Below are 27,735 nucleotides of genomic sequence, written 5' to 3'. Positions count from 1 at the left end.
CCCTCTTCCCTTTTCGTAAATGAAATTTGCATCCTTTTTACAACAGGCGAGATGATGCCTATTGGCCAGAAGGAAAACGTGTGGCCCTAGAGGATAGGTACCGCCCGTACTTCCCTCGGTATGATCACCGCTTCCACGACTTTGACCATCGAGACCGAGGCCAGTACCAGGACCATGCGGTCGACAGGTCAGTACCCTATTCACTTCCTGCAGCAGGGACAGGTCTCTTAGTGCTCTCGGAACGTCTTACTTACTTGTGCGAGTCCTAGTGGGTAGACTTGGACCAGCCACGTATGGGATTTAGAAACATAGGCCTTGAGCAAGGTGTTGGAGTTCATGGTCACTTGCAGCATCTGTGGTATGACTGCAAGAAAGCCCTCCAGTGTTCACTTCACACACTGCCCTTTACACAAGTAGAACAGATGGGGCCATGGGCAGGACCTGCTCCTTGGCATGCCCCAACATTGAGCTCTCTTGGAGATGGCCCAGGCTCTGAGTTTCACGCCTCCATGGGGCATCCTTCCTGTCCTTCCCCTCAGCACCAGCCCCACTGGAACTGCAGGGCTTTGTTAATGTACAGAGTTGGGCACGAGTAGGTTCATATAGAAAATAATATAAGAAATTATAATAAGAATAAACTGTGTTTTGTGTACTCATAACTGTAAGTCTGCTTTTATCCCACTCTATAGATGAGGAAGCAGTTTTTAGAATGGGTATGACCTGCCTGAGCAGGAGCCCATGTCTTTGGGGTTCACTGACTGGTGTGGGTTTCCATGCCAGCAAACTACAAGGAGGACTTACCAGAGAATGCGGAGCAGTTCTTAGTGGGTGTTCTTTGTGTTTTGAAGGTTGGGGGTGGGTTTTTAAGCTAGTGTCCTTTTTCTCTTTGCTAATGCCTTGTTTAATGAGGACTGTATCTACTTGGTTAAAAAGATAGCCCTTACTTTTCCAGTTGAAGAGTTCTCTCTTTGGGAGAAATCTCACTGGGCTCCCCTGGGCTGCATATCCTGCATTTCACTGTTCACTAGCTCTCTGTAAGGGAAGAGAGAACAGGGAAAAGGTGGCTAAGAAGCCACTCATTTAATTCGTTGTGGCTGGAGTTGGTTTGAGATTTGGTATGAGTCACATGCTCTGGGCCAAACCAGACGTTTGGCTTCCCTGTTACCCTGACTGTTGTCACCAGCCACAGGTAAATGAGGCCTTGGCTTCGTTCAGGGGTCTCTGCTTCTGAGACCCCTCCCTCCAAGGGATTTCAGTAAAATTTTTATTCCCATCTTACAAGCTGACTTCACTCCCACCTGCAGGGAAAGATGTGAGCCAGTTTTGTTTTGTTTTTAATCAGGCAGTTCTTACATGGGGAAGTAGAGTGAGTGCCTCAGTCATGGAACTTAGTTGGGACCTGCAGAAATGTTGTATGGTACCATCAGCTGCCATTGGAATTAGACATTTCCCTTTTTCAGGAGGGAAGGCTCAAGGTCAGTGATGGGAGAACGAGATGCACAGGTGAGTAACACCCAGACATTGGGTGCCTTCTCTGTGTCTTGGGGGGGTGGGGGAGCTTGGACACAGTATTCTGGCCAGCGAGTAGAAGCGTACAGAATTGCTTGCCTTCTGATGAGTACAGCCTGTTCAGATGTATAGGGCTTGTTCTTGCTTCATTTTTTCCAGCTGAAACTGCAAGTATCTCTTGTTGCCTGCTTGCTTAGAATGCCTCTGAGTTTCAGGAGTGTAGAATGCCCCACAGTATCCAAAATGGGGCTTGGTGGCCTGTAGCAGGTTATTTAGACCATGTTTGGGGGGAGTACCTTTGTTTCAGGTGCTGTGGGGAGGTCCTGGTGTCTCTAATCTGCTGATAACTAGTGAAGGGTATATAAGGCATCTACTCAGAGAAAGGGGGGTCTGCTATGAGAAAGGTAGGGAACAGGCATCAGAATCGTGGTTTTTAAAATAGGAGTATGTTTTCTGAGAACAGCTCCGTCACTACCCAGATGTGCTGGGTTTCTGAGCACTGAACTGGTTGGCCAAAACACTGAAGTTCCTTTCTTCAGCACTTGCCTCCAGTGCCAGCTTCTGAGGAGCCATGCTGTGCTGCCTCCATAGATTGACAGCTAAGGAGAAAGGAAAGGGGGAGGCCTCCTGCCACCAGCAAAGAGGGTGATCCCAGTTCTTCAGGGAAGACTCTTAAGTGACTTTTCTCAGTGGGCTCTTCAGAGGAGGCACTGATTATCATAAAGCGTGGCTCTCTACACCCACAGGGCAAGAGAGGCTTGTGCTGGCAATTGTGTGGCACTGGTGGTGGCGCTGTAGGGGCGCTCAGTTGCCAAGGAAGCAAAGGGCTCTGCTGGAAGCCCCTGTGGTATTGTCAGGGTCTCAAGAAGAGCATCCAGCAACATGACATTCAGAAGGGGCTTGAGCAAGTCCTCTCGAAGTGGCCAGAGGTACTGTGCCATACCCTGGCCCACCTCAGGATTGTGTACAGGTTGACAGGCCTTCCAGAAGGCTTATATGCAGGCCTATAGGGAGTGATGTGGCTAGAGTCACCCTGTCCCTTTCCTGCCTTCTAGCACTACTCAGATGACCGCCATGGCCATGGGGGACCACCGGAGCGCCACAGCCGGGACTCTCGAGATGGCTGGGGGGGCTACGGCTCAGACAAGAGGATGAGCGAGGGCCGGGGGCCACCACCCCCACCCAGGTTAGTGGGTGGGCTGTAACAGGAATGGGCATCTTCCCCTGGTCAGAGACCTGCCCCTCTGAAAGTGGAACTGGTCATGTGCCCCTTGCCAGGTCACCTGCATCACCCCAAGCATGAGCGTCTCCATCACAGGGCCCTTGTCTGATGAAGGAGGCACCCCTGAAGTCTTTCTTAGATTTGTCTTCTAGGACTGTAGGGAAGTTTAACATCCCACCACCACACACACGTGTGCATGCACACACAAAGTTGTCTTTAGGCATTTTGAAGGCCAGCATTGTGGATACCAGAAGGTTCTATTTTCTCTCTTTTGGGATTTCAGGTGTTCAGCAAAGACTGTGGTGCCAGTGTGATAGATTAATGCAAAGTGTGCTTTCCCAAGCAACTTACTTTGCACTTGGTCCTTTAACATTTAAAACATTTTCCTTAAGTACCTGTGAGAAATGTAAATGGGAGAACTCATCCTCAAACAGGAGAAGGCCCTGGGCAGGATCACTGCATGATTGGGTGGCTGTCACCTGCTGGTAAACATTAGTAGCTTTCAAGTTTCACTTTTAGGGAGCAGTATTGCATTTGCCCTTGCAGACAGGTGTGAGGGCTCCGGCAGGTCCCTAGTTTTTGCCTGTTGAGCACCAGTCAACCCCCATGGCCAGTGCACTCGTCAGCCCAGGCTGAGCCTGCATCAGGGGAGCTTTCCTAGACAGCTCAGGTGGTACTGGTACCCACATGCAGGGACCATGTTTGGATTTTAATCTCCCAGAGTTTGAAACATTTTTCTTTTTTAAACAGCTTTTTTCAGACATAGTTCACATGCCATACAGTTCACCCATTTTTGAAGTATACAATTCGATGGCTTTCAGTATGTTCTTAACAGGTTTGTAGCCCTCACCACAGTTTTAGATCATCTCCGTCACTCCAAAAAAAAGTCCTGTCCCCATGAGCAGTCATTCCCCATCCCCATCCCCTCCTCCAGCCCCTGGCAACCACTAACCTACTTCTTATGTCTGTGGATGTACCTTTCTGGACCTCTCACATACATGGAATCACACACTGTGTGGTCTTTGTGTCTGGCTTCTCTCAGCTGAGCATCATGATTTCAAGTTTTATTCATGTAGCGAGTGATGGTGCTCCTCTCCTTTTCATGGTCATCTAACATTCCCTGTACGGTGGACCACGTCTTGTGTATCCATTCATGAGTTGATGGACGAACACTTGGGTTGTTCCTTATAAATCATGCTGCTAAGAGCATTCATGTACAGGTTTTTGTGTGAACATGTGCTCCCTTCTTTAGACACCTAGGAGTGGCCTTACTGGTTCCCTCCGTGGTCACTGTATAAGTTAATAACCTTTTGAGGAACCGCTGCTGTGTTTTCCCTCCCGAGGTTGCCCTGTTTTCAGTTCGAACTAGCTGTGGATGAGGATTCCAGTTTCTCCACATCCTCACCAGTGCTTGCTACTCTTTTTGATGAGAGCCATGGTGGTGGGGCGGGAGGGATCTCACAACGTCTCACTTATGTGGTTGTGATGTTACTGGTGCTAAACACCTCATGTGGTTAGTGGCCGTGCATGTACCTTTGCAGATAGGTACACCCTCACCAACTTCCCCCAGAAACCATCAGTACTGGGCATGATGAGCCATGCCATAGCTTCCCCTAGAGACATACTGTGACTGTGGTATAGGTGGTTTTTTTTTTTTCTTTCTTTTTTTCCCCCTGGTGAAGGGGTGGACGTGACTGGACGGAGCACAGTCAGAGGCCAGAAGAGCACCAGGAGCGTGCCTGGCCGGGCATGGTAGACGCAGGCACAGCAGGCCGGGAGCATGCCAGGTGGCTAGGTATGAGCTAATGCCTGCCCGTGAGTGAGGGTGGGGGGTTTTCTGGGAGGGGCTTCCCATCCCAGAAACTCTCCACAGGTCAGCCTCCCCCGGCATTTCCAGAGGCTTCCAAGAAAGCAGTGTTTGCATTCTCTTTCTTCTCTTCCAGGTGGTGAAAGGGGCCTGTCTGGACCCTCAGGGCCTGGGCACATGGCCAATCGGGGTGGAATGTCAGGGTAGGTTGTCCCCGGATAAAATTGATTTGTTCCTGCTCCTCACATCCTTTCCCTTTTTTGCATGTTTGATGAATTCGCTGGGTTGAAAGTTTTGAAAACAAACCCCAAAAGCAGCTCTTGGCAATTTGTGCAAGTAACACCCTCCAGTGACCCGGAACTCTGTGCACTGGGTGCTTCTCACCTGGAAAAAGTCACGCAGGCTCTAAAGGCTGCAGAACTGCGTGCTGTGCCACGTTATGGTGGAAATGTAAAGCACTTCAAGGGGACAAATGTGTGCCTTTGTTCCTAGGTGAGGCGACTTTGCACAAGGTGGGCATTCCCAGGACCATGTGGTGCCCGGTGGAGGACTGGAAGGTGGAGGACTGGCCGGCCAGGACCGGGGCAACAGAGTCCCGCACCCCCACCCCCACCCATACTCCCACTTCACTCGTCGCTACTAAACCCTACTTCCTCCGCATGTTCAGGTAGGCAGACGCACTGTTGAATCTCTTAGCCAGTTACCTTGAACTTACGGAATCTTTTAAGAAACAAAAACAAATCCTGCCACCACGTTGTAGCTCGGTAATATGTGAACTCACTTTTTTTTTTTTTTTTAATAAACGTGTTCTTGTTCTGCCATTTTTGAGACAAGGTTTCTGTAACAAGGCATTCCATTTTCCATTAATAAAAGTTTATGGTTCGCACTTTGGTGTGTGCGTGTGTGTGTGTGTGTGTGTGTGCTATAGTGACTACAGAGTAGAGAATAGTACTGACCTGCAGCAACACCGTTGTGCACTCAGGTGCAGCTGCTGGCTCATCATACTGAATTCTCCTAGCTGTTGATGAAGTGGGGTGTTATTTCCCCATCTGAGAGATAAGGAGCCTGGTGCTAGGGTTAGATCACGTGCCCAAGGTCTTAGAGCTTGGAGGTGGCAGATTTGGGATGGAAATTCGGAATTCTTTATTGAGGGGAGGAGTGTGTATGTGTTGGGGAGCCCCTGACCAGTCACTTCACCCCTTGTGTTGCAGTGCCTGGGGCAGCATCCAGCGATGGTGTATGCTTTAGGGGCCTGGCTAAGGGGTGGCACGTGTGGCAGGCCCTGCACCACTTAGTAACTGCCCTCAGCCCGCCAGAGCACACTGGCCCCACTAAAAGGGCAGTCCCTGCTTGGCATGGGCTCAGTATGCCTGATTCAGCTGTTTTTCTGGAAGTGCACGTTCTCGTGTGAAGCCTCATTTGTGACAGCAGTGACTCCAGTTTTCTACATTAAAGATTGCTGAACCAGGCACTTGGCCCTGATCAGGTCCCTCCAGTGTGACACCATGGGGAGGTGCTTCTCTTCCTCTGGGAAAAGAGCAGCTGCACAAGCAGAGCTATTGGCAGGGAATAGGGCAGCAAGAGGCCAAGTCTTTCACCTCTTGAGTCGGGGTGAAAGACCCCTGATGGTCACAGGCTGGGTGATGGGTCTGTGTAGGGGCCTGGCAGCAGGAGGGAGGACTCACTTCCCACCACTCCTGGCCCTGGTCTGGTGTGGTAAGAGTTAATCCGCCATGCTGCTTCCTGGGAACCTCAGTTCCTTCCCCTTAGTAACTAGGACAGCCACCCCATGGGCCCCAAACAATTGCCAATTCTCCCTGAGTACCCTGTGTTCCTGCTGGGCTGTTTAGTTTTAAAAGAGCAATCTGAAAATCCTCCCCAGCATTAAAGGCAGGTCAGTTCTGGCCCTCTGTGTCCTGCCTGTTTGAATTGCTGCAAATAAACGCTTTGTGCGCTTCCTCCACCACAGGGGCTTGTAGAGTTGTTTTCCAATGACAGGTTCACAGGACATTGACTCCATGTTGCACACAGGGGCCAGCATAGCATGTCACCTGCATGGAGGCCTGTCTCCTCGCTACAAGCTATAGAGTCTAGAAATTGGGGTCTGGGTTTCCCATTTGGGGGAGAAAAGCCAGGCTCAGCTGGGGTAGTGGGTGAGACCAGTTTTCAGATGTCACATAGCTGCAGTAGAGCAACTACAGTCTGGTAGGCAGGAGTGGCACCCTTGGGAAACTGTAGGCTAGGCCCCCTGGACAACCCCTAGGGGTGATGACAGCCCCTTCCTGGTTAGCTGGGCCTAAAACCCAGCTCTGTCTTAATATGGAGACACAAAATACATTCATTTGCTAGGGCTGCCCTAACAGTTCTGCAAACTGGGTGGTTTGAAACAAATTTATTCTCTTCCAGTTGTGGAGGCCAGAAGTTCAAGATCAAGGAAGGAGTCAGCAGGGCTGGTTCCTCCTGAGGCCATGAGGGAAAATCTGTCATAGTCCTCCCCTAGCTTATGGGGGTAGCTGGCCGTCTTTGGTGTTCTTGGCTTGTTCCCTGCCTCCTTCACCCAGCCTCCCTGTTTGCGTCCAAATTTACCCCTTTTGTAAGAACACAGTCATACTGGATTAGGGTCACCCCATTGAGCTTATGTTACCCATGTAATGGCCTTATCTCCAAATGAGGTCACATTCTGAGGTCCTTCAACATATGAATTGGAGGGGGCACAGTTCATCCCCTACTACTACTTTCTATAGTTTTCATACATACAGATTTTTCTAGGGATGCAATTTCTGGGTAAATTGAGAGGGTTACTCATCATTCAGTCCAGAATCTTAACCAAGAATTGTTCACCATTTCTGTGAGCAGCGCTGCTGGGGTCTTAGCGCCTCCCTGCTGACTCCCGGCTGATTGGCTCCATCTCGGTAGGTAGGTGCTCACCACCATGTTAACTCTCAGGTTGGGTTAGACAGTATTGGACATTCTTTCTATTTCTTCTGTACTTGATAGGTTGAGTCATTCTTTTTTTAAGTTGCATATAGTTAGGTTATATCTGCTCTGATTATTTCAGGAGAGGAAAGGGAGGCAGAACAAATATTTGTTATAAAAAGGGGCTACAAATGGATAGTCCAGTTGTTTCCACCTTTTGGCTCCTGTGAGTACTGCTGCCATGAGGACTGGTGTACGTGTTTGTCTTTCTCCTGGGTGGATACCTAGGAGTGGAATTGCTGGGTCAGGTGGTGAATCTGTTTAATTTTTGAGGAACCACTCAACAGTTTCCCACAGCAGCTGCACCATTTTCCATTCCCACCAGCCATGTATAAGCATTCTAGTTTCTCCACATCCTTGCCAGCACTTGTTATTATGTGTTTTTGTTTGTTATTTTTTTAAAGATTTATTTATTTTTAGAGGGGGGGGGAACATCAGTGTGCGGTTGCTGGGAGCCGTGGCCCGCAACCCAGGCATGTGACCTGACTGTGAATTGAACCTGCGATGCTTTGGTTCGCAGCCTGAGCTCAATCCACTGAGCTATGCCAGCCAAGTTTTTGTTTGTTATTTCATAAAAGCCATCCTAGTGGGCATATATTCATCCAGCCAATGGAATATTACTCAACCTTAAAAAGAAAAGACATTCTGACCTCTGCTACAACGTGCGTGAATCTTGAGTACATTATGCTCAGTGAAATAAGCCAGTCACAGAAGGACAAATACTGTGTGATTCTACTTATGTTAGGTTCCTGAAGGAGTCAGATGCATAGAGACAGGAAGTAGATGTTTGAGCCAGGGAGCTGGAGAATGGAAGTTAGGGTTCAATGGGGACAGAGTTTCAATTTGGGAAGGTGAGAAAGTTCTGGTGATGGATGGTGGAGATGGCTACATGACAGTGTGAATGTACTTAATGCTGCTGAGCTGTACACTTAAAAGTGGTTACATTTCATGTGTATTTGATCACAGTTTTAAAATAATTTTAGCCCTGGCTGATGTGGCTCAGTGGATTGGGTGCCGGCCTGCAAACCAAAGGGTAGCCGTTTGATTCCCGGACAGGGCGCCTGCCTGGGGTATAAATGGGGAAGGCAGGCTCAGGAACCAGGTGCAGCCTAGAATTCGCCCACCTGCCTGCCCACTGCGGGTTATTAGTTTTTCTCTGCTTTGGCTTTGTTAATTGGAAGAAGGGAATAACAATAGTATTTACCATAGAGGGCCTTTGCTGTGATTAAATTAGTTAATATAAAGCTCAGAATTGCTCCTGACATACAGTAAATGCTTAATAAATGTTGACAGGCACTGGGAGGCCTTATAGGAATAGGGCCTAGGATGCTCATGTTTTACAGGAGACTAGTAAAATGTGAGGCTTAGCAAGGAGGAGGGGAGAATTTATTGGCTCCACAAATACCAAAAAAACCTCACTGTAAAATCAGAATTAATATTATCAAATGTCTCCACATCTACACAAATGTGTCAACTTCATCGTCTGCTAATTTTTGTATTCATAAAGATTTCTTTACATTTCAAAACAGCTCCTGGGTTAAATTTTCTCACTTTGTAGGAATTCCCACACCCGGACAGTGATTGCCAGGCTTACATTACATGTGTTACTTTTAGTCAAAAAGTTTCAGATGCAACATTATTAAAAGGGCTTTTGATTTTTTAAAAAACAGTCACAAAGTCTGAGTTAGTGGGGTTGGGGTGCCTTTTAACTGGCTTGCAGGTTGAGGAGTGGGGTCTCCACTGTAAATAAGACCATCCCTACCTTGGTCACACCGTCAGGGATGGTGAACCAGGATGAGGCCCAGATGTCAAAGCATCGAAAACCAGAAAATAAAGACATGGCCAATACACCTAGACTGTAGTAGACACAGTAAATGCTTACCAAATTTATGACAAGGAGAAAGAAAATACATGATACTGTATTGTAAAGGTTTCCGATTGCCTCATCCCTTTGTATGGCCTATTGGGTCTTTTGAGGCCTGGTAGAAAATTCCTCTAGTTTAAAGCGATAGAACCACCTGTACCTTCCAGTGTCTTCAGTAAACACCAGGTGGCAGGCAATCGCTGCTGAGATGCAGGAGGAGTCCTGCAAACACATTTGGATGCGTGCAGTAGTACGGCGGCCGTTACTGAGAAAGGCTGAGGAATACATCTAGCAAGAGGTACCTGCAGGTGAAGGGAGGGAGGTGCAGCTTTAACATGCAGGTGCCTAGGCCCTGACTCAGACCTGCCAATTTGATTCAGGCCCTACCTCCAGCTGTTCCTGGGATCCTGACGATTGAGAAGCACTGGGATGGTAGCCTGGTTGGGGAGGCCTCCATGAAGCTTGGGTGACTTGAGACCAAGCTAGGCAGGAGAGTTCCCATCCCAGCTCTGCCCTTCACTACCTGGATGACCCTGAACCCCTCTGAATCTTTTTGTAAAATGGGCAGGTTGATTCTAAAGATGTGAAGTGATGATGTATTTAAAGTGTATCTGTAGGTAGTAGTTGCTGTTATTCTTCTAGAAGAGCCAGGTCTAAATTAGGCCTTCTGCCTCATGGCCAGAAAGTCCTCCCTCTGAGGATTCAGTGTGGCCTTTGGATCTGGGGAAGAGGTCTGCTTGGCATCCATGTTTGTCATGACTGTAATCTACGATGTTGCATTAGCAACTTTTAAAGCCAGAGGCCCAGGTTCGGCCTCTTGAATGATTCACACTGCAGCGTTAAGTGCTGGGAGCCGCTGATGGAGTCTCGCTACTTCTTCCAGTCCTACAGTCTTAGCCACCTCATGCCAACCTGCTGTTAAATTGCCGGGGTGCCCCACTTACCCAGCCACAGAAACCTTGCGTTAGGCCCCACAGGGAGGCTCATAAAAGGCACTGAAGCTTCTCCTGTGTAGTTGCTGCCGGCCTCGGCAGACCAGATATTTACAGACTCAGCTGAAATGAGACCCAGCAGGGTAGATTTCACAAGCAGCCCAGAAAATGTCCCTTTACCCCATTGCTGGAAAAACAGGGCACAGAGAGGGAAGAAGCCCATTTGGCCAAGCACCCTTCCAACCCCAGCAAGGCAAGATCAGAGATCTGGGCTTGAGAGCATGCCTCTGAGCCTTCTTTAGCTCATTCACTTAGCAAACACTTCCTTGGGCACTTTCTGTGTGCCAGGGACACAGCCATGACCATGAGTGAAACAGACCTGCTCTCTACAGCTCAACGGCTGATCTCAAGGAGTGGGTGGGGTAAAACTGGCTCCTGGAGGGAGGGAGTGCTGGGGAGGGTACAGAATACACAGTAGCCCCCAGGAAGGAAATGGTGTGGCTACCCCAGAGGAACTGAGCAAGCAGAGGCAGGGGAGTTATGGGGTCAGGCAGAGTGGCTTCCAAGGTCAGGGTGGTCAGGGATCAGGCCACCAGCTAGCAGGCAATGGGGATGGTTTTTGTTTGTTTGTTTTTTAAACAGGAAGGGGGAGAAAGAGAGAGAAACATCAATTTGGTTGATTCTTGTATGTACCCTGACTAGGGATCAAACTTGCAACCTTAGTGGATCAAGAATATGCTCTAACCAACTTGAGCTATCCAGCCAGGCATGGTGCATCTTTATTTGAGAGGAGATCCCTGCCTTCCTAGCAAGGTTCAAGGGTAACCATCACTGTCTCTCTCCTTCTCTCTCTCTCTCTTTCTCTCTCTTGCTTATGGGTTCAAATCCTCACAGTCCTGGCACCCCCTCCCTGCTCGCATCCAGTACTTGCCACCCTCAGGGAGCTGGCAGCAGCCAGCTCTGGGAAAGGGGTAAGCCAAGGTTGGCTCATGGGCCAAGTTCTACTTGGACAAAGGCAGAGCAGGGAGACCACATGCTCCTCCAGGCTTGCGGTCCCCTCCCCAAAGACCAGAACATAGGAGGGAGGTGTGGCTGGCAGGCAGAGCTGATGAGGTTGGTCATCACACCCTACCCGGACTGAGTCATACCGAGCGCGTCATAGCAACAGCCCATGGGTGGCAGGAAGTGCCAGGATGATGATGCCATTGGAGACAGGGCACAGGGTATGCAGCTAATAAGAAAGGTCTACAGGCAGGGGTGATTGAGGGCGCCTGGCTGTTTTGGAAGAGGCCTTGGGCTCTAGAGGTGGGGAGAGGCTTGTGGGGGAGAAAGAAAGAGATGGAGATCCTGAGAAGAGACAGAACTGCAGAGAAAAAGAACCAGAAAAAAAAAAAAAAAAGAAGAAGAAACAGAAGAGAGGAGACAAACCCTGGGGGACAGAGACACACAGATGCAAATAGAGACAAAAGCAGCTAACAGACACAGAGGGACCCAGACACCCCCAGAGATGTTGAGCTGCTGAACTGCCATACCCCTGACCCCTCTGTGTCCACCAGGTGGCGCCCAAGAGCCACATACCATGTCAGGCCAGTCCTTCTCAGCCCCTTCTGGAGCCCAAGTGCAACACAGCCTTAACAGGAGGCTCTGGGCCCTGGGATGTGGGGCGGAGGTGGAGGCTGGAGCAAGGGGAGCCTCCCTAACCTGACCATCCCAGGCCAAAGCCCTGGGTTATGTGTGCATGTCTCGTGTGCATTTCTGTGCTTGTTTTGGGCTGAGTTTGCCTTGGTCTGTGTGTGCCTGTTTTAAAGTGTGTGTGTCTCAGAGTGTACGTTTACATGTGTCCTTGTGTGTGTCTGGGGAGGGGGGATGGCTGTATGTGTCTTCATACCCACAGGAACCTGCCACTACCCTCTCCACCTTCCCTGGAAGCTAGGCATTGAGTAACCCCAGGAATTCAAGAACTGAAGCATTTATGGAGCACCTGCAGGTGCCCAGTCTGTCATGGGGTCCCCCAAAAAATATTCCCTAGGGAGACAGGAACAGGAGTTCACGGAGCTGACTGAGCAAGATAAGTACCTGCTGTGAGCCAGGCCCTAGCTTGGGGGGCTAACTTTCATGCTGTGGGCTCAGTTTTGTCATCTGTAAAATGGACCTGATAATAGCATCTACCTCATAGTTTTGCCATTAAGTGATTGAGTTGAGTTTTGAAAAGCTCTTCGCACCGTGCCTGGCACAGCTTAAGGCTCAGTAAGTGTCAGAAACCATTCCATTTAACCCTTATAGCTACAGGCACATCAATTAACTCATGGATCAGCTGGAGCGCCAGAGAACTTTCCACTCACTGCTCAGATTATGAGGGTTGCCTTAAAGACCTAATGAGGCGGATGCTCAGATGTCTGCACAAAACCACCCTCTTGGTCTAGCTCCGTGGTCCTCAAAGGCAGTGTACAGCAGAATGAGCAGATGGGGTCATGCTGGGTGTACACATTAGAGCTACATGCCGTTCCAGGCATCGGGGATTCAGCAGTGAACAAAACACAAAATCCCTGCCTTGGGGGGCTTGTGCTCTAGTGGGAAAAAAACATAATAAATGAAATGGATTTGTCATTCGACAAAGGTGAGTCATTATAATTAGTTATTATCCATCAGAGGCTTCCAATACAATTTGCCGTTCTACCTTCCAGAAAGATGGTACTTATTCCAGCAACAGAGGTGAGTGCCATTGCCTTGCACCCTCACAGAATTTAATATCAATGTTACCGGATCACTTGAATATTAGAGTGGGGAGAATCCTAGGGGGCTAACACTGTCTCATGTGAGTCTTTATTTTATGATTTCCCACCTATGTCTTCTATGTGTTCAAAGTGGCATCCATTTTCTTTGCATGTTTCTCCCTGTTCTTATTGATTTCTCACAACTTTTTGTATATAAAGATGCCACTTTTGAACATGTTGCTAGCAAATAGCCTGTTTCTAATAGAGCTAGAGTGGAATAACATCATTTACCAAAAGGCACCACCATGAGCCCTCATTGGCCAGGTATCCTAGCAATAAATTCCTTATGAAGTTTCCCTGGGGTGGGACACATAGACCCAAGAAGTAGTAGCTATGAAGAAAGTGTTGTGACCCAAGACAAGGCCTTTCTTAGCTGAGGATTATTGTATCCATCTTCTAAAATAGACCACACACTGTCAGGGACCTTTCTAACATGTAACTTAGACCATGCCTCTCCCTTGTTTCAAACCCTCCCCTTAGAAGAGAATCCGAACTTCCCCATGTCCCTCTCAAAGCCACCCTCTCTGCACCACATTCTCCTTTTGGTACCAAACCAGGCAGCAGCACCCCAGCACTCCCACTAACTCATTCCTGCCATGTTCCAGGGGCTGCATTCCACCTTCCTGTGTGGCTTTGGGGACACTTCCATTTTCTCTTCTGAGAAACTGGAGGACAAAAGTACAGACCTCATAGGCTTGGTGACAGTGGGGTAACTGATTGGAAAGCGTGGAGGAACGTCTTGTGCTTTTTCCAAAACCTTTTCAGCCTCTCCTTGGGTGGACCTCGGCAAACCACTGCCTAGGGGCCCACTTTCTGCATCAAAATGAGAACACAAAGTATGTGCTGTTACTAGTCTGGGGAGGGCAATCCCTTCGGTGCTCAGGGAGAGCATCAGGCCTGGTAGGGACAGTAGGGGACTCACATGCCATCCACAGCAGTTACCGCGTAGCCTGGGAGCCCAGTGGAGCTCTAACTTCTTATATGTGAACACTCACCAATTATTTAAAAAAACAAAACAAAACAAAACCATTATGTGGGCCTCTGGACTTGCAGTTTGAGAGACCTCTGGCCCAAGGGAACAAGTCATTAGAAATCTCCTTGATGTCATGAGTCTAGGCACCTGTGATTCCAGAATTTGGCCAAGTCCAAATCAAGTTCAGTGGCTGTGTCAGGGCAAACAGGATGTGTAGGGGCAAACTGACAGAGCACCTGCCCTCCCTTCCTATCTATCTGCCTGTAGTATCCCTTCTGCCTCGGAGGGCCTATGCTCTCTGGCCCCCTTTTAAAACCTGTTCTCCTCACTTCCCACGGATTCTATGACCTCCCTCAGAGCATTCCCCAACGTCCCTTTGCCCCTAAGACAGCCAGAAGTGATGTGTTTTGATTGCCACTCGGAACCCTGACCCTCATACTAGCGAGTTCTTGATTCTAGAATCAATGAGAAGAGGTGAATATTCTAGGGTCTAGAACACCAGGCCTTCCAAGGTGCTGGGAGTCAGTGACCCCACAGTTCTGAGCCTCCCAGGTTCCAGAGCTCAGGGACTCTCCAGCTTGTCCCTGTCCGTCTGGCTCTTCCATAATTGCCCATGACAGATAATAGTGTCTCCGGGCGGAAATCACGATTTCTTCAATCCAGCAGCCCAGGCAGAGGGCCTGCTGCCCACAGCCACCTGGCTCTTCCTAACAGCTTAATGAGAAGTCAGAATTAATTGGAACTGGCACCCAACACTCACAGGGCTCAGAGTGGCCGGCTTGGCCTCCATATGTCAAAGCCAAGTGTCCCTGGGCCTTGCTCTGATCTGTCCTAGACACCAACAGGTGTGACACGTGAGGCCTGGAGCTTAGCGCGACAAGGGAGGTCGCTGGCTGGGGCCGTGGTGACCCGGTGGTGCAGGTGGAGCCAGCCCATTCACCTTCCCTGGAGACAGTGTGCATCCTCATCCTACTGCTTCCGCCTGTGGGCCTCAGTTTTCCCCCTTCGTTCAATGAGCTTGCCTCCCGGTCCACTGTGGGTTACAAGTAAATTGCTCAGTACATGCATTGTGCTATAACCTGTCCTTGGGCCCACGGGTAGGTTCCCAGGGGACAGAGCTAGTTTACCGTGCCAATAGCTATTTTCAGATTACGCCATTTCACACTCCAAACTCCAAGGTGTGAGATGGCTGTTTTCCTAACACCCTGGCCACATAGCAAATTACCCAACTTTTTCACCTTCAGCTACCTGACAGATTTAGTTTTAAAGAGGCATTTCATGGTAGTTTTATTTTCTATCTAGCTGACCATGAGTGGAAAGGAGCTTCCTCTCATGTGTTTAGAAGACACTTGTATTTTGTCTTTTGCCTCTTTTTTTATTGGCCTGTTGGTCCTTATCGACTTTTGGAAGGTTTTTACATATAAAGGAAATCAGCCTCTTGTTGATCAGTCTTGGGAAAGTTTCCCTGACTCTGTTGACCGTTTAGTGTTTGTGTGTGTGTGTGCAAGGATTTTTCTATTTGCACGTAGTCAGTCATTAATCTTTTAATTAAAGGCTTCAGGGTTTCATGTCAGGCTTTAAGGAACTAGGGTTATTGTTTTTTACTCCCGTGTTTTCTTGTAGTAGTTTATAGTTTCTGTCTCTCTCCCTTTTATTCTGGGAGGGGAAATCCATCTGTAACTTGCTTTTAGCCACCTTCAAAATCTCCACCTGAAATCTGATTGTATAAGAAGCTGCAGAGTCAGTGGACAACAGCAGGAGTGCTGAAGCCAGGCAGCTGGGGTTCAAATCCTGGCCCTGCCACTTCTCACTGTGGATTGGCAGGGAAGCCATTTATCTTCTCTCTGCCTCAGTTTGCTCATCTGTAAAATGGGAGACAATAGCGTCACGTGAGAGTTAAAGGACATGTTCTGTTTTTTCAGTCAAGCACCTAGAAGACCACCTGTCACTTAGCAGGTGTTTTTCATACTTACTAATTATTTTTTTATTTGCTTTCTTTAAGAGTCAAATTGCACTTTTTTCTGAAGACCCTCTGAGCCTAGCCGATCAGTGGGTGGCTGTGCTTCAGGAGCACTTACCAGTGCTCTGCCCTCAGTCATCCCACCTCATAAGCACCCCACTGGATGTGCGACACACGGAGGCCCAGGGTTGCTGAGTCTCTTCCTGAGAAACTTCCAAGGATCAAGGTCAGGGTTAGAGCCCACACCCTGTCCACTGCCCTGATGTGGGCTCCATCTGAACTGGCGTCTAAGTATAGGCTTAATCATCGAGGTCAAGCCAGGAACCTGGCTACCCAGAACTGGTCAGTCCTGTCCTGGCGGCTGTGGGCAGGGGCAGGTGGCAATCAGGGAAGGCTTTCGGGAATAGGGCGCTTGCGTAAGTGTGACTGGAGAGACGAGAGGGTACTGAGAAAGGGTTGCACTCGAAGGGGGAGGCATGCAACTGGGAGTGGCTGAGCCCCTGTTCACAAACCTGCCACTGACCATAGCCCTAACTCCTGCTCTTCCCTACTGGGCACCCACTGAACTACACAGTTGGTGACTGTAGGTAGGTGTCTTCTTGGTGGGAGTGTTGAACTCCTATTCATCTGCCAAAGCCCTAGCTCCAACGCCTACCCATCCGGGAAGCCATCCCCACATGCTGACCTTTTCCAGCCTGGGGTCTCCATTCCTACTCGAGCCCTGATCTCACAGGCTGGGAGTGTCTGTGTCCAGCTCTGTGTGCCCCAACTTCAACTGGGAGACCCTTGATGGCAGGGTCTTAGGTTGTGATTTCTCTGGCACCCAGCACTGCCCAGCCCGGCCCAGGCAACAAAGAGTAGATGCTTGTTGAATGTGTCTTGAAGGAAATAAGGTAGTAAAGGAGTGAGCGACGAATATAAACCTCAGTCATTTACCTCCCTCTGCCCACAGCCCTCCAGTGCCCCCAACTCCCTCCGGGTAAAAAGCCCAAGTGCTCTCTAAGGCCCACACAGCCCTGTATGACCTGTCCCTCCTCACCGTCCTGACCTCACTTCCTCCCTCTCTCCCCCTCGCTCACTCTGCTCCTGCACCAGGGCCTCCTCGCTGTTGCCCCAGCCATCAAGCACGATTCTGCCCCAGGGCCTATGCACTGGCTGTTCCCGCCCCATGTGCGGTACTCTTGATCCACGACCCTTTGCGCGGTTGGCTCACTGCTTCTCACCTTCAGAACTCAATTCAATGCCACCTCTTCAGAGAAATCTGTCTTGACCTTGATCTCTGTCCAAGAGAACCACCAATTTCTCTTTCCTCCTTTTTCTCTCCCTAGCACTCCCCATGATAGGATGCCTTGGTATTCAAGTATTATCTTCACCATGTGTCTCCTTTTCGTATGTTTTGTTCGCAGCTATCTATGGCACTTCCAGTAGGCACTTTTAACATCTGTGCATAAACGGAGGGGTTCTGCGCGTGGGGGCGAGGGGCCCTCGGTCTGCCCTCTCTGCGAGCCCCGCCCTCACTGGGCCTCCCTCAAGCACACTGGGCGTGGCAGGGCGGGGCGCGGCGGGGGCGGGCGGCTGGGCCTGTCGGGCGGGTGCTCAGGGCACTAGTGGCTGGGCCGGGTGTGGAGCTCCCGGCCGGCGCCATGGAGGGGCTGCGGCGGGGCCTGTCGCGCTGGAAGCGCTACCACATCAAGGTGCATCTGGCGGACGAGGCGCTACTGCTGCCGCTCACGGTGCGGCCGCGCGACACGCTCAGCGACTTGCGCGCCCAGCTGGTGGGCCAGGGTGTGAGCTCCTGGAAGCGTACCTTCTACTACAACGCGCGGCGACTGGACGACCACCAGACGGTGCGCGACGTGTGTCTACAGGACGGCTCCGTGCTGCTGCTCGTCAGTGACCCCAGGTGGCCAGGGATGGGGATTGGGCTAGGGTCCTGGGAGGACGGGCTGGCAGGGAGTAGGAGGGCCTGGCCGCCGTCCTGGGTGGAGAGTGGGTAAGGGCTAGGAGAGGATGGCAGGGAAGGGGAGGGCCTGCTGGGGTGATGGGTGGGAGTGAGTTGGGGCTGGGGGAGCGGGCGGGTGGCCGGGCACAAAGGGGTTGACTGTGGCCTGGGTGGGTGGGATGTGGGCATCAGACTGGACCAGGGGTCCTTCTTACCCCCTGGAACGCCACCTCCCAGGGCCTGAGCACTGCTGTTGTGTGTACCCGCGGGGGGAGAGGGATGGAAGGAGGCAGGCACTGAGAGAGACCGGGAGAGGGGCTGGCTGCCCCCTGCCTGCTTCCTTCTTTTCTCCCGTGGGCTTCTCTCTGGCCGCCCCTGCCTTTCTCTAGACCTCTTTGTCTCCGCTCTCCCTCTCTCAGTGGTGCTGTCCTATTTATTTCACTTCCTATCACTCTTTGTATCTCTCTGTGGCTCTGTCCATTTCTGTCTCTGCTGTTTTCTCTCTGTGTCTCTCTCTCGGCGTCTCTGTGTGCATTTCTGTCTCTGTTTTGCTCTGTGTCTGTGTCCTTCTGAGTCTCTGGTCCTTCTCTCTTCATCCATCTCTCCCGGCACGTCTGCCCACTCCACAGTCCCATCCTGACACTTGCTGCCCACACTCTGACCTGGCCATCTGGAGTCCTGGCCAAGGTGACCCACAAGGGGCCGTGGGTGGAGCACTCACTGAGGCCTGGGGAAGCGCTGGGAGGTGGCAGAGGCTGGTGCTTGGCGACTGGGGCTGCGAGGTGGGGGAGCTGGGCCAGGGCTGATCCCAGAACTCTGGCTGCCTCAGGGGTGTTGGGCAGGGACGCATCGGAACCACGTGTAGCCCTGGCGTTTATGAGGGGCTGTGTTTGCCAGGCCACCGAGGCTTGGTCTGCCACACCTACGGTGATGTTTTGAGGGTAGGAGCCTCAGATGCTGTTCCTGAAGAGGCAAGGTGGGTGGGGGGAGAGCCTGCCTCTTCAGGCTCTCAGAGGGGAGATCTCAGGCGCAGGGGGACATGGTGGGGGGTGGTGACCCACAGGGGCTGGCGGCTTGGGGCTGGGAGTGGGCGCTGTTGGCAGCGCATCCTCTCCTGCAACATCTGGCAGCCGGACAACCCACAGATGTCCACGCACCGTAATTATTGTTCAGTATGCAATCAGTGTTTATTGCGTGCCTACTGTGTGCCAGGGCATGTGCCGGGTAGTGGGACCCCGTGGAGACTCGGACCAGGCCTGACCTTATGGAGCCCACGGCCAGTTCAGTGGGGGAGAGAGGCATGCAACCAAACACGAGACTGCTGTCAGGTTGGAATGCTTTCCACATTCCTCCCTCCGTCCCTCAGCGCCGTCAGGCCTTTGTTCAGATGCCACCTCGGTGCTGTCTTCCCCTGGAAACGATCACCTCCCACCCTACCCCTGTCGTTATCTTTCTCCCTGACACTCGGCAGCCCCCGACTTCCCTGTCTTTCTGACTTTTCACCCCATCTTCCCCACCTGACTGCAGACTTTTTGAGGGCGTTGTTGCTCATTCTCTATACGCTGCTGTGTTCCCAGTTCAGTTCCCAGGATATAGTAGGTGTTCAGTAAATATTTATGGAATGTACTGTGTGGCGGTGAGAAAGGGGCTGCCCAGAATGTTTTCCTGGAGCCCTAGTGGTGCCTGGAAGCGCAGGGAAAGATCTCGAACCTGGAGGCAAGACCTGGCAGATGTGGGAAGATGCATTGGCTGGGCACTGAGCAGATAGGAGAGGCTTTGAGTGCTGAGGCGAGGGCTGTGTTTGGCCTGCAGTTGGTGGCACTCTGTCCCCCTCCTGCAGGTAGTCTGGGCTGGAGGAGGTGGAGCCATGACTGAGGGGACCGAAGATGCCGGCTAAAGGAGCAGGCTGGGGCAGGGAAGCCTTTGGGAGGTAAGTCATCCCGGGGACCTTCCGGATTGTGGGCACCACAGGTGGGGGAAAATGAGGCCCAGAGAGGAGAAGGGACTCACGTCTGTCAAGTGTCACCCCCCACACTCTAGTCCCCTGTGCCTTTCACCCTCGGGCAAGGACACTACCCTTGCCTTCTCACTTATCTGTAGACTAACGTGTGTTGCTCCTGAGTAGCATGAATGATGTTCCCCAACTTGCTGTGTGACCTTAGGTGGATCTCTCTGCCCCTCTGGGCTCTGTTACCCACTCCTTACAATTGTACTCTGACTGAAATCCTGTGACTTCTACCAGGTGGCTTCAAATAGCCAAGCCCCCTCTAAGAATGACTGGCCACCTGTAGCTAAAGGGCCACCCTGGGCAAGCCCCAGGCCCGTGGGGAAGGAGGAAGTGACTACAGGTGTCCTGTCCACATTGGGAGGGGACATTAGGGAACAGGGAAGAAGGAAACCCAGCCAGAGAGCTGGTGTCTCGCCCTCCTAGAGGCCTGAACTGAGATGGTCTTGCCCCTTTCTGCTGCTCCAGGCTCTGGGTGGACTGTGAAACATTGGCCTGACCAGCTGATGGCCTCGGACACTCCTGACGGAGCCCCGCTCCCTGACACTGAACTAGGACGTTGTTGCCCCAGCCTGTCAGGCTGTGCTGTGTGACCTGAGGCCATGGCTCCCCCTAGGGACCTTGAGTACCCAGTCTGCAGCGGGAACCACCACGCCACCTCGGCAGGCTCCCGCGCACAGCCAGGGGATATCCTATGAAGAGGAGCACAGAGACAAGAGAGGAGCTCAGGGCAGCGCCTCCCCTGCCGTGCCCATTCTCTCGCCACACCTTTGCCCGAGCTGTGCCACCTGCCTAAAGCAACTCACACTCCTCTCTGCGGCTCCAACCCACCTGGGATTCCAGCCTCCTCCAGGAAGTCTTCTCGGATGCCCTCCTGCCCAGCCACTGAGCACCTTGTCCTCTTTTGTACCCTCACAAATCCCTTTTACTGTGAACAGCCTTGACTGTGGGGTACGACCAGTCACTCAGGAAATCTCAATGACTAAAGGTGGAGACTGGGGGACCCTCGCCCTCCCCCGGTTTCCAGCGTCGCCCTGTGTCCCCCACCCTCACCCCCAAATACCTCCACATGTTGCAATCTGTGCCCACACCCTTGGAGGTGGCCTCTTCGTAATGCCTTGCCACCCTGTCCCCTGCACGGGCTCTCCCGGCTGGGCCTGAAGTGTTCTGGTCCAGTAGGCAGGTATCTGGGGGCCCCTGTGCCTGGCAGAGTGCTGAGGCGTGGGTGGTAATGTTTTCTTTCCCACCCTACTTTGTTTTTATTGTGACAATAAAACACACTTTTGTCTGGTCCCAATGCCACAGATAAGCCTGCAGCCCCCAGACTCCGTACCATTGGCGACTCGGGCCAGTCCTTCATGGCTGCGGCTGCTCCCCCTGCCTTTCAGCCCCTGGGCTTCCTGCGTCCTGGGTGGTAATCTTGGGGGCGAGCCAGGCAGTGTATTGTGGGAATTCTGAGAACAAGACACTTCCCCCTGCCAACAAGCTGAGCCTCTGTTGGACCTCTCACCCTCGGTCACATGGCCTTGTGGCCTTGTGGCCTTGCGTCCTTTGCACAGACCCAGGGGGGCTAGTGGGGAGGGGGCGCAGCGCCCTTTGCAAGGCCTGAGGAAGGTGTTCACTCTCCAGGTGCTGGTGTGGCGCAGGGAAGAAGCACGGGAGCCGGGAAGAAATAAGGTTTTAATTAAGAGTTCTGTTGGCTGCAAGGCCCAGAGAAGAGACAGGTAGATAAAAATTCATGGCTGTGGGGATAGTGAGCTCAGACAGCCAGGAGGGGGCAGGGAGAAGAGACGGGGAGAGGGGGTGCACACTGAGGCCTGAGGTGTGCACCCCCTGCCCACGCAACGAGAGAGGCAGCCTAGACCCCTGCTCCTGCCAGGTCTGGGCTCCCGTCACCAGGTCACCCACGTATGTGCACCTGGGGGCCCATCCTTCCAGGCCCCAGCAGAAAAGTGGTGTCCTTTTTTAAAAAAATTTTATTTAGTTTTAGGGAAGGGAAGGAGAAAGAGGGAGAGAAATAGAAATGTGTGGTTGCCTCTCACATGCCCCCCACTGGGAACCTGGTCTGCAACCCAGGCATGTGCCCTGACTGGGAATTGAACTGATGACCCTCTGTTTTGCAGCCCATGCTCAATCCATTGAGCTACACCAGCCAGGGTTGAAAAGTGGGGCTCTTAATAAGCACCTCAGGTTTGTTCCTCAGCCCCTACTACCTGCCAGGGCCTGTGCCACATTCTTGTGGGGCCTCAGTTCACTCTAGATCGCCAACCATGCTACCTAGCGGAAGTGGTGGCCTAATCGCGGCCCATTTTACAGATGGAGTGTCCAAGGGCACCTCCCTCAGGGCTGCTGCTCCAGCAGCCCTGGAACTGAGAGGTCCCCAGCCCAAGCTCGGGGGGGTCCCTGGTGGAGGATGAGTGAGGGTGTCCTGTTTCTTCATTGGGGATCAGGGTGAAAGAAAGCATTTTCAGCGAGTTTCCACATTTAATAAACTATGCAAATTTAATGCAAATCACATGCAAATCGCCACTCATTTCTTAAGCCTCGACAGCTCTGGCTTCTTCTGAAATAATAATGTTGGACCTGTCCCTTGGCATTGGCCTGGAAGCAGGATATAAAGCCTTTCCCTTCTGTCTTCCTTCTTTTCCCTTTACTTCCTTTCTTTTCTTCCTTCCTTCCCTTCTTCCCCTCCCTCTCCTTCCTTCCGTCCCTCCCTTTCTTCCCTTTTTCCTGTTTTCTCTTCCTTCACATTTATTTCTTGAAGTCCTCCCAGTCCTGAGATGAACGTAAACAGCAAAAACGGCTTTTGGTGTCTCCATTTTTCAGATGGGAAGACTGAGTCACAGGCCTGACCTGAGGTCCCTGAGTCACATTGTAGAAAGTGTCCTGGGCCAAACTGGATGGTAGCTGGGACCCAAGAAGGAGAGACGACAGTAGCTGGAGCAGGTCTAAGGGGGCTCGGTGGGACCCAGGGGGACAGTTCTGGGGTTTCTTGGCCTTGAATGGCAGGCTGCCGAGCTTGGATCTGGAGAGTTCTCACGTTGACTTGCCCTACGTCTCTGACCCATCTTTCTCCTGCTACTCCATCCCCATATTTCTTGAATTCTGGCCATAGCCCTTCTGCTCCATTTGCAGGCCCTGCCAACACTGTTTGGTGAGCTTCTATTCACCCTTCAAACCCCCAGCTCCAATGCCCCTTCGTGAAGACATACCTGATCCTCTAAGAACAGCCTCCAATTCCCTCTGGGCTTCTGTGGCCCCCTCTCTCTTTCTGGCCATGCCCACTCGGGGTCGGCAGTGTCACTGCACACCCTGCCTCCCTCCTGACATTTGTCTTGTTCTCAGAAACTTCCAGACCTTTGCATGTGCACATCTTCTGCACAGAATGCCCTTATCAGTCTCTGTCACCTGTCAAGCCCCTACATTTTCAAGGCCCACTGCCAATGCCCCACCTCCCTGTGGCCTCCGCTGCTCTCTCCCAGATGTCATCCGGGTCCTGCAGCCTCCACCCTTCCTTCTTGCCCACCCCTGACCCTTGGACCTGAGAGGTCTGTGTGTCCTCCCAGGCCGAAGAATTGCCTCTAGGGCCCCTGGGATCACTGGGTTGGGACTAGGTACGGAGGGGCCATCTTTGAATGTGTATTGAATCAAAGGTGAAGTGTTTGAAAACAAAATGAAGTTCAGACTCCATAACTAAGCCCTTCCCCTCACCCTTGCCTCTCGCTCTCGCCTCCAGGGCTTTGCATAAGCTGTTCTCTCTGCCAGGAGTGCCTTTTCCTTTGAATCCTGTTCTGGGGGACCTCGAGCCAGCTGCCTCCCCTCTCCAGGCTATGAAACTGGGGGAATCCCACCCCCAACCCCAGGGCCTCTCAGGCTCCCGGCTCCACCCCAGCAGCAAGTCTGGGCTGTGAGGAGTTTCGGGTGAGACTTGGCAGCCAAGTCTCTCACTGGGGCCCAGGGCGTCCCGGGGAGGAGCCACCTCCTGCCTTGGCTGCCCACTCAGTCTGTGCACCCAGGATGTCAAGGAGAATTTTCCTCGGTGGCAAGTAAATCCAGGCAGTGCCCAGAGGAGGAACCTGTGACTCCGCCAGAAGCTGCAGGCACCCAGACTTCCTTCCCCCTTCAGCCTCGCTCTGTCTCTGTCTCTGCCTGTCCCTGCCTCCCTCCTTCCATCCTCCCTCCTCCCTCCCTCCCTCCCTATGACTCCAGGCCAGGTTCTGGCATTCTCTGTCTGTCTGCTCAGCAGGCGCTTATCGAGAGACTTCTGTGGGCCTGGCCCTCGCTGGCTGGCTCCGGCTGCCCCAGACAGGGGTCAGGTTGTTCACTGTACAAAGCACCCGGCTGAGGCGGCGAGAGGACGCTGGGAAGGGGGGCTTTTCTGTCTGTAACTCACACAAAGGCTCCTCTGCTGGTTAGGGGCAGCCCAGACCCTGCCGCCTTTCTCTCTCTTCAGCGGTGTCTGCGTCTCCGTCTCTTCCCTGATCTGCTCCCGGCTTATCACTCTCTCTGCCTCTCCGGTCTCTGCACCTGGGCCTTTGTCTCCATCATCGTCTGTTTCTCTCCCCGTCTCTGTCTGTGTATCTCTGTCTCTTGCTACAGCCCTGTGCCCGGCTCTCACATCCCCCGTCAGAGAGGACCCCTGCTCCCCCTGGCGCCCTGAGCGTGACGTCTGGGAGTTTGCAAAAGCTGCTGCGGCCGTCCACTTTGAAATCACTGATTAAGCACCACAAACTTACAGGGCTTTGGGGACAGCGTGGTGACCAGGACACCCAGCCGTGGGCCCTCATGGGGCTTGAGGTCCAGCCGAAGAGACAGCCGCTGCAGGGCTTCTGCCTCTTTTGGGACCCCAGACACCCGCCCCCTGGGCCAGGTTCACAGCCCCCCTCTGAAGGACCTTAGGTGGTCCTCATCGCTCCGGGGCCTCAGTTTCCCCACCTGCCAGAGGAGGGGGTGTTCAGGGTGGCTGGGCCAGCAGCCAAGCTCAGCTGTTTGTTGGCAGAGAAATCCTGACTCACCCCTGTGCACAAGTGGGTTTGAAAAAACCCTCCAAGGGGAAACCAGTTGTAAGAGAAAACCAAACAAAAGAATCACATTGCTGACCACCCAGCCTGCCCTCTGACTCACCGGGGAAGGAAGCAGCGTCACCACCATCCCCTGGGTCATCAGGAAGCTGTGCCCGCCTCTTCCACTTGTGGCGCCTGGCCACTGAAGGCTGCCCCGGCCCGTGGGGGCTCTCGGCCTCCCCTGAGGGCTCCTGACTTGGCACTTTGTCCCATGATAAGAAGTTACGGGGGATCTGCAGGTGCTGTTTCTAAGTGCGGGGCACTCTTTTCTCACCCCTCATCTTTCATTCTCTGCTTTGCAGGTTCACGGTCACTTCCTTGGGGAGGCCCTCAACAAGTCTGCAGTTTTCCATTCTCACACCATCCTGTTCTTTCCCTTTAGATGATTATTCATTCAATGTGTATTTTCCTCTGCCAGCCCGTGGGCACAGGGAAGGCTGGACAGGGGTCTTATGCGGTCACCACTGGATCACACAGCACTTAATAACCCAGGGGAGCGGGGTGCCGGGAACACCCTCCCTCCTCAGACTCCATGAGGGCCTCCTGCCCCCATTCCTGTCACCACTGTGCCCAGCTCCAGGTGGCCGAGGGGCCCAGAGGCTCAGGGTTGAGATTCCAGGCACACTGGCTCCTGCCACTGTGATAGATGGGAAGGACTCAGAATTGATCACTGACTGCTCCACTGGCCTGGTCTGGGCACCAGAGTGTCCTTGCTGCTGTGTCGGCCCAGCAGCTCTCCAGAGTTAATTAACAGTGGGAGGCTGCTGGGCGGCTGGCTCGGGGGGAGGTCCCAGAAGGCACTGGCACCCCGTGGAGCTAGCTGGGCGCAGAGCCTAGCTCTGCGGGGCCACTTTGGGCAACTCACTTTCCCTCTCTGAGCCTCAGTTTTCTCCTTTGGAAAGTGGGAGGAGAGGACATCCTCATCTGTCGAGGAGCAGTTCTTGGGGGAATCACCTGGCGCCAGCAGAGTGTGGCGGGAACGGGGAGGTGACTTTGGAGGCGTCACTCCTCCTCTCCCACTGCCGCTGCCAGCAGAATGCAATGAGCTCGGGGGACCAGGCAGGACCCGAGCCCAGGGGCAGGTCCCTCTGTTAGAGGGAGCCAGACGGCACACCACAAACAGAGGTCTGTTCTCGAGGATTCATCAGAGACAACAGCCGCAAAGGACCGACCGGCACTTTGTCTGAACTACTTCCTTTTCCTGCAGATTTCAGGTTGCCTGACCCCCACAGGCACACAGGACCCCCCCCCACCCCGACACTGCCCCATGGGCTGTGCCAAGGTGGCAGAATCTTAGGACTCAAACCACATCAGCTGGCCTAGCGCTGTCTAGTGTGTAATTTAAAACTTTCTGCTAGCCACTAGGAAAAAAGGTGAGAGTATGCAGGTAAAATTAATGCTAATAATGTGTTTTATTTGATTCCACACATTCAAAATATTTTAACATGCAATCAATATACAAATTGTTAATGAGCTATTTTACCTTTTTTTCATTCCAAGTCTTTAGAAACTGGTGTGTATTTTTTACTTACAGAACATCTTAATTTAGTAACATTTTAAATGCCAATGGCCCCCACGTTGGACAGTGTAGAATTAGGGGGTATGGTTTGTATGGTTATCACTTGCCTGGGCCAGAGCAGTGTCTTCCGCCCTGGCCCCCAGCTCCAGCTCCCACCCTCATCCCCCACAGTCTGTCCTCCCAGAAGAAGCCACTAGAGGGCACCCGTGAGCACCTGAGTCAGGTTCCACACCTCTCCTGTCCACAGCCCTCCGTGGATCTCCTTGCTTTTGAGGGCAGTGAGGAGGAGGACTAGGGCTTTTACCCTGGGTAAGGTGGGAGCTCAGGTGAGAGATGAAGGGAAAGAGTGTTGCAGGTAGAGGGAACAGCCAGTGCAAAGACCCTGAGGCAGGACCGCGCCTGGCCTGTTACCGGAACAGTGAGGAGGTCCCTCATGGGGCTCAGCAGAGTGAGGGAGGGGGCGAGACAAAGGCGGGGAGGGTGGGGGTGGGGGGGTCAGGCAGCAGGTCCTGCAGGGCTGTGTGGAGGAGGACTTGGGCTTTTCTTCCTAGATGGGTGGTAGGATGTGGGTTTAGCCAGAACAAAGGTTCTGAGGGGCTGGGGGAGGCTGGTGGCTTTGTCTCTGAATTCAGGACAAGCCAGGGTTCTAAACCTGCCTCTGCCTCCCCTTAGCCCACTGACTTGAGGCCAGTGACTTGCCCTTCTGGGCCTCAGTTTCCCATCCATAAAATGGGTCCAGTAATAGGCCATCCTCGGAGAGGGTTGAGGCTGTGGATGAAAAGCGGCCACATACAGGGAGGCCCCCGTGGCAGGACTTACAAGCTCAGAGATGGGAAATAACCACAGGGGAGGGTCTGAGGGAACATTTCTAACTAAAAGAGGGTCATGGCTGGTAGTGACGTCTTAGGCCTGTAGCTTCCTTCACAAAGGTCAGTCTTTACCTAAGTGATCCTGTCTCTTATACTTTTGCTTCTAAGAAAACATACCTTTGGAAGGTCAGAGTGATCTTTTCCAGACCCCTCTGGGCACAGCCACCACCCCAGAGCGGGAGACTACGGAACAGTCCCTTGCTATCTTGTTCCCCAAATACCATCTCTGCATGCTGCAAATGCTGGTCAGTGACTACCTATACCCATCCATGTACGAGACACTTGTGCCTCCACGTTTCACTTTTTATCCAGTCACAGAG

General features: G+C 52.4%; 1 protein-coding gene and 1 long non-coding RNA gene across 3 annotated transcripts in view; both read left to right on the top strand.

Moving 5' to 3' along the window:
• The window catches only part of SAFB2 (scaffold attachment factor B2), a 32,279-nt gene extending 26,950 nt beyond the window's left edge, over window positions 1–5,329 (top strand). The window contains exons 16-21 of one of the 2 annotated variants that reach the window (XM_028521536.2): window positions 47–187; window positions 1,461–1,503; window positions 2,565–2,695; window positions 4,414–4,526; window positions 4,675–4,741; window positions 5,031–5,329. In XM_028521536.2, coding sequence (XP_028377337.1) covers window positions 47–187; window positions 1,461–1,503; window positions 2,565–2,695; window positions 4,414–4,526; window positions 4,675–4,741; window positions 5,031–5,034 — 499 coding nt within the window. In that variant the 3' untranslated portion in view covers window positions 5,035–5,329. The remainder of the gene's footprint in view (window positions 1–46; window positions 188–1,460; window positions 1,504–2,564; window positions 2,696–4,413; window positions 4,527–4,674; window positions 4,742–5,030) is intronic. The other variant, XR_004904662.1, reaches the window with a different exon arrangement.
• A 6,382-nt stretch (window positions 5,330–11,711) lies between these two features.
• Window positions 11,712–21,270, top strand: LOC118501991. The gene is made up of 3 exons (XR_004904661.1): window positions 11,712–17,920; window positions 19,800–19,889; window positions 20,433–21,270. It is a non-coding gene; the product is annotated as an uncharacterized LOC118501991 (long non-coding RNA).
• The last annotated feature ends 6,465 nt before the right edge of the window (window positions 21,271–27,735 follow it).

Source organism: Phyllostomus discolor, chromosome 8 (assembly GCF_004126475.2).
Source record: "Phyllostomus discolor isolate MPI-MPIP mPhyDis1 chromosome 8, mPhyDis1.pri.v3, whole genome shotgun sequence".
NCBI classification, from domain to species: Eukaryota; Metazoa; Chordata; class Mammalia; order Chiroptera; family Phyllostomidae; genus Phyllostomus; species Phyllostomus discolor.
Note: the sequence above shows the minus strand (reverse complement) of the source record. Positions and strands in the feature narration are given on the sequence as shown.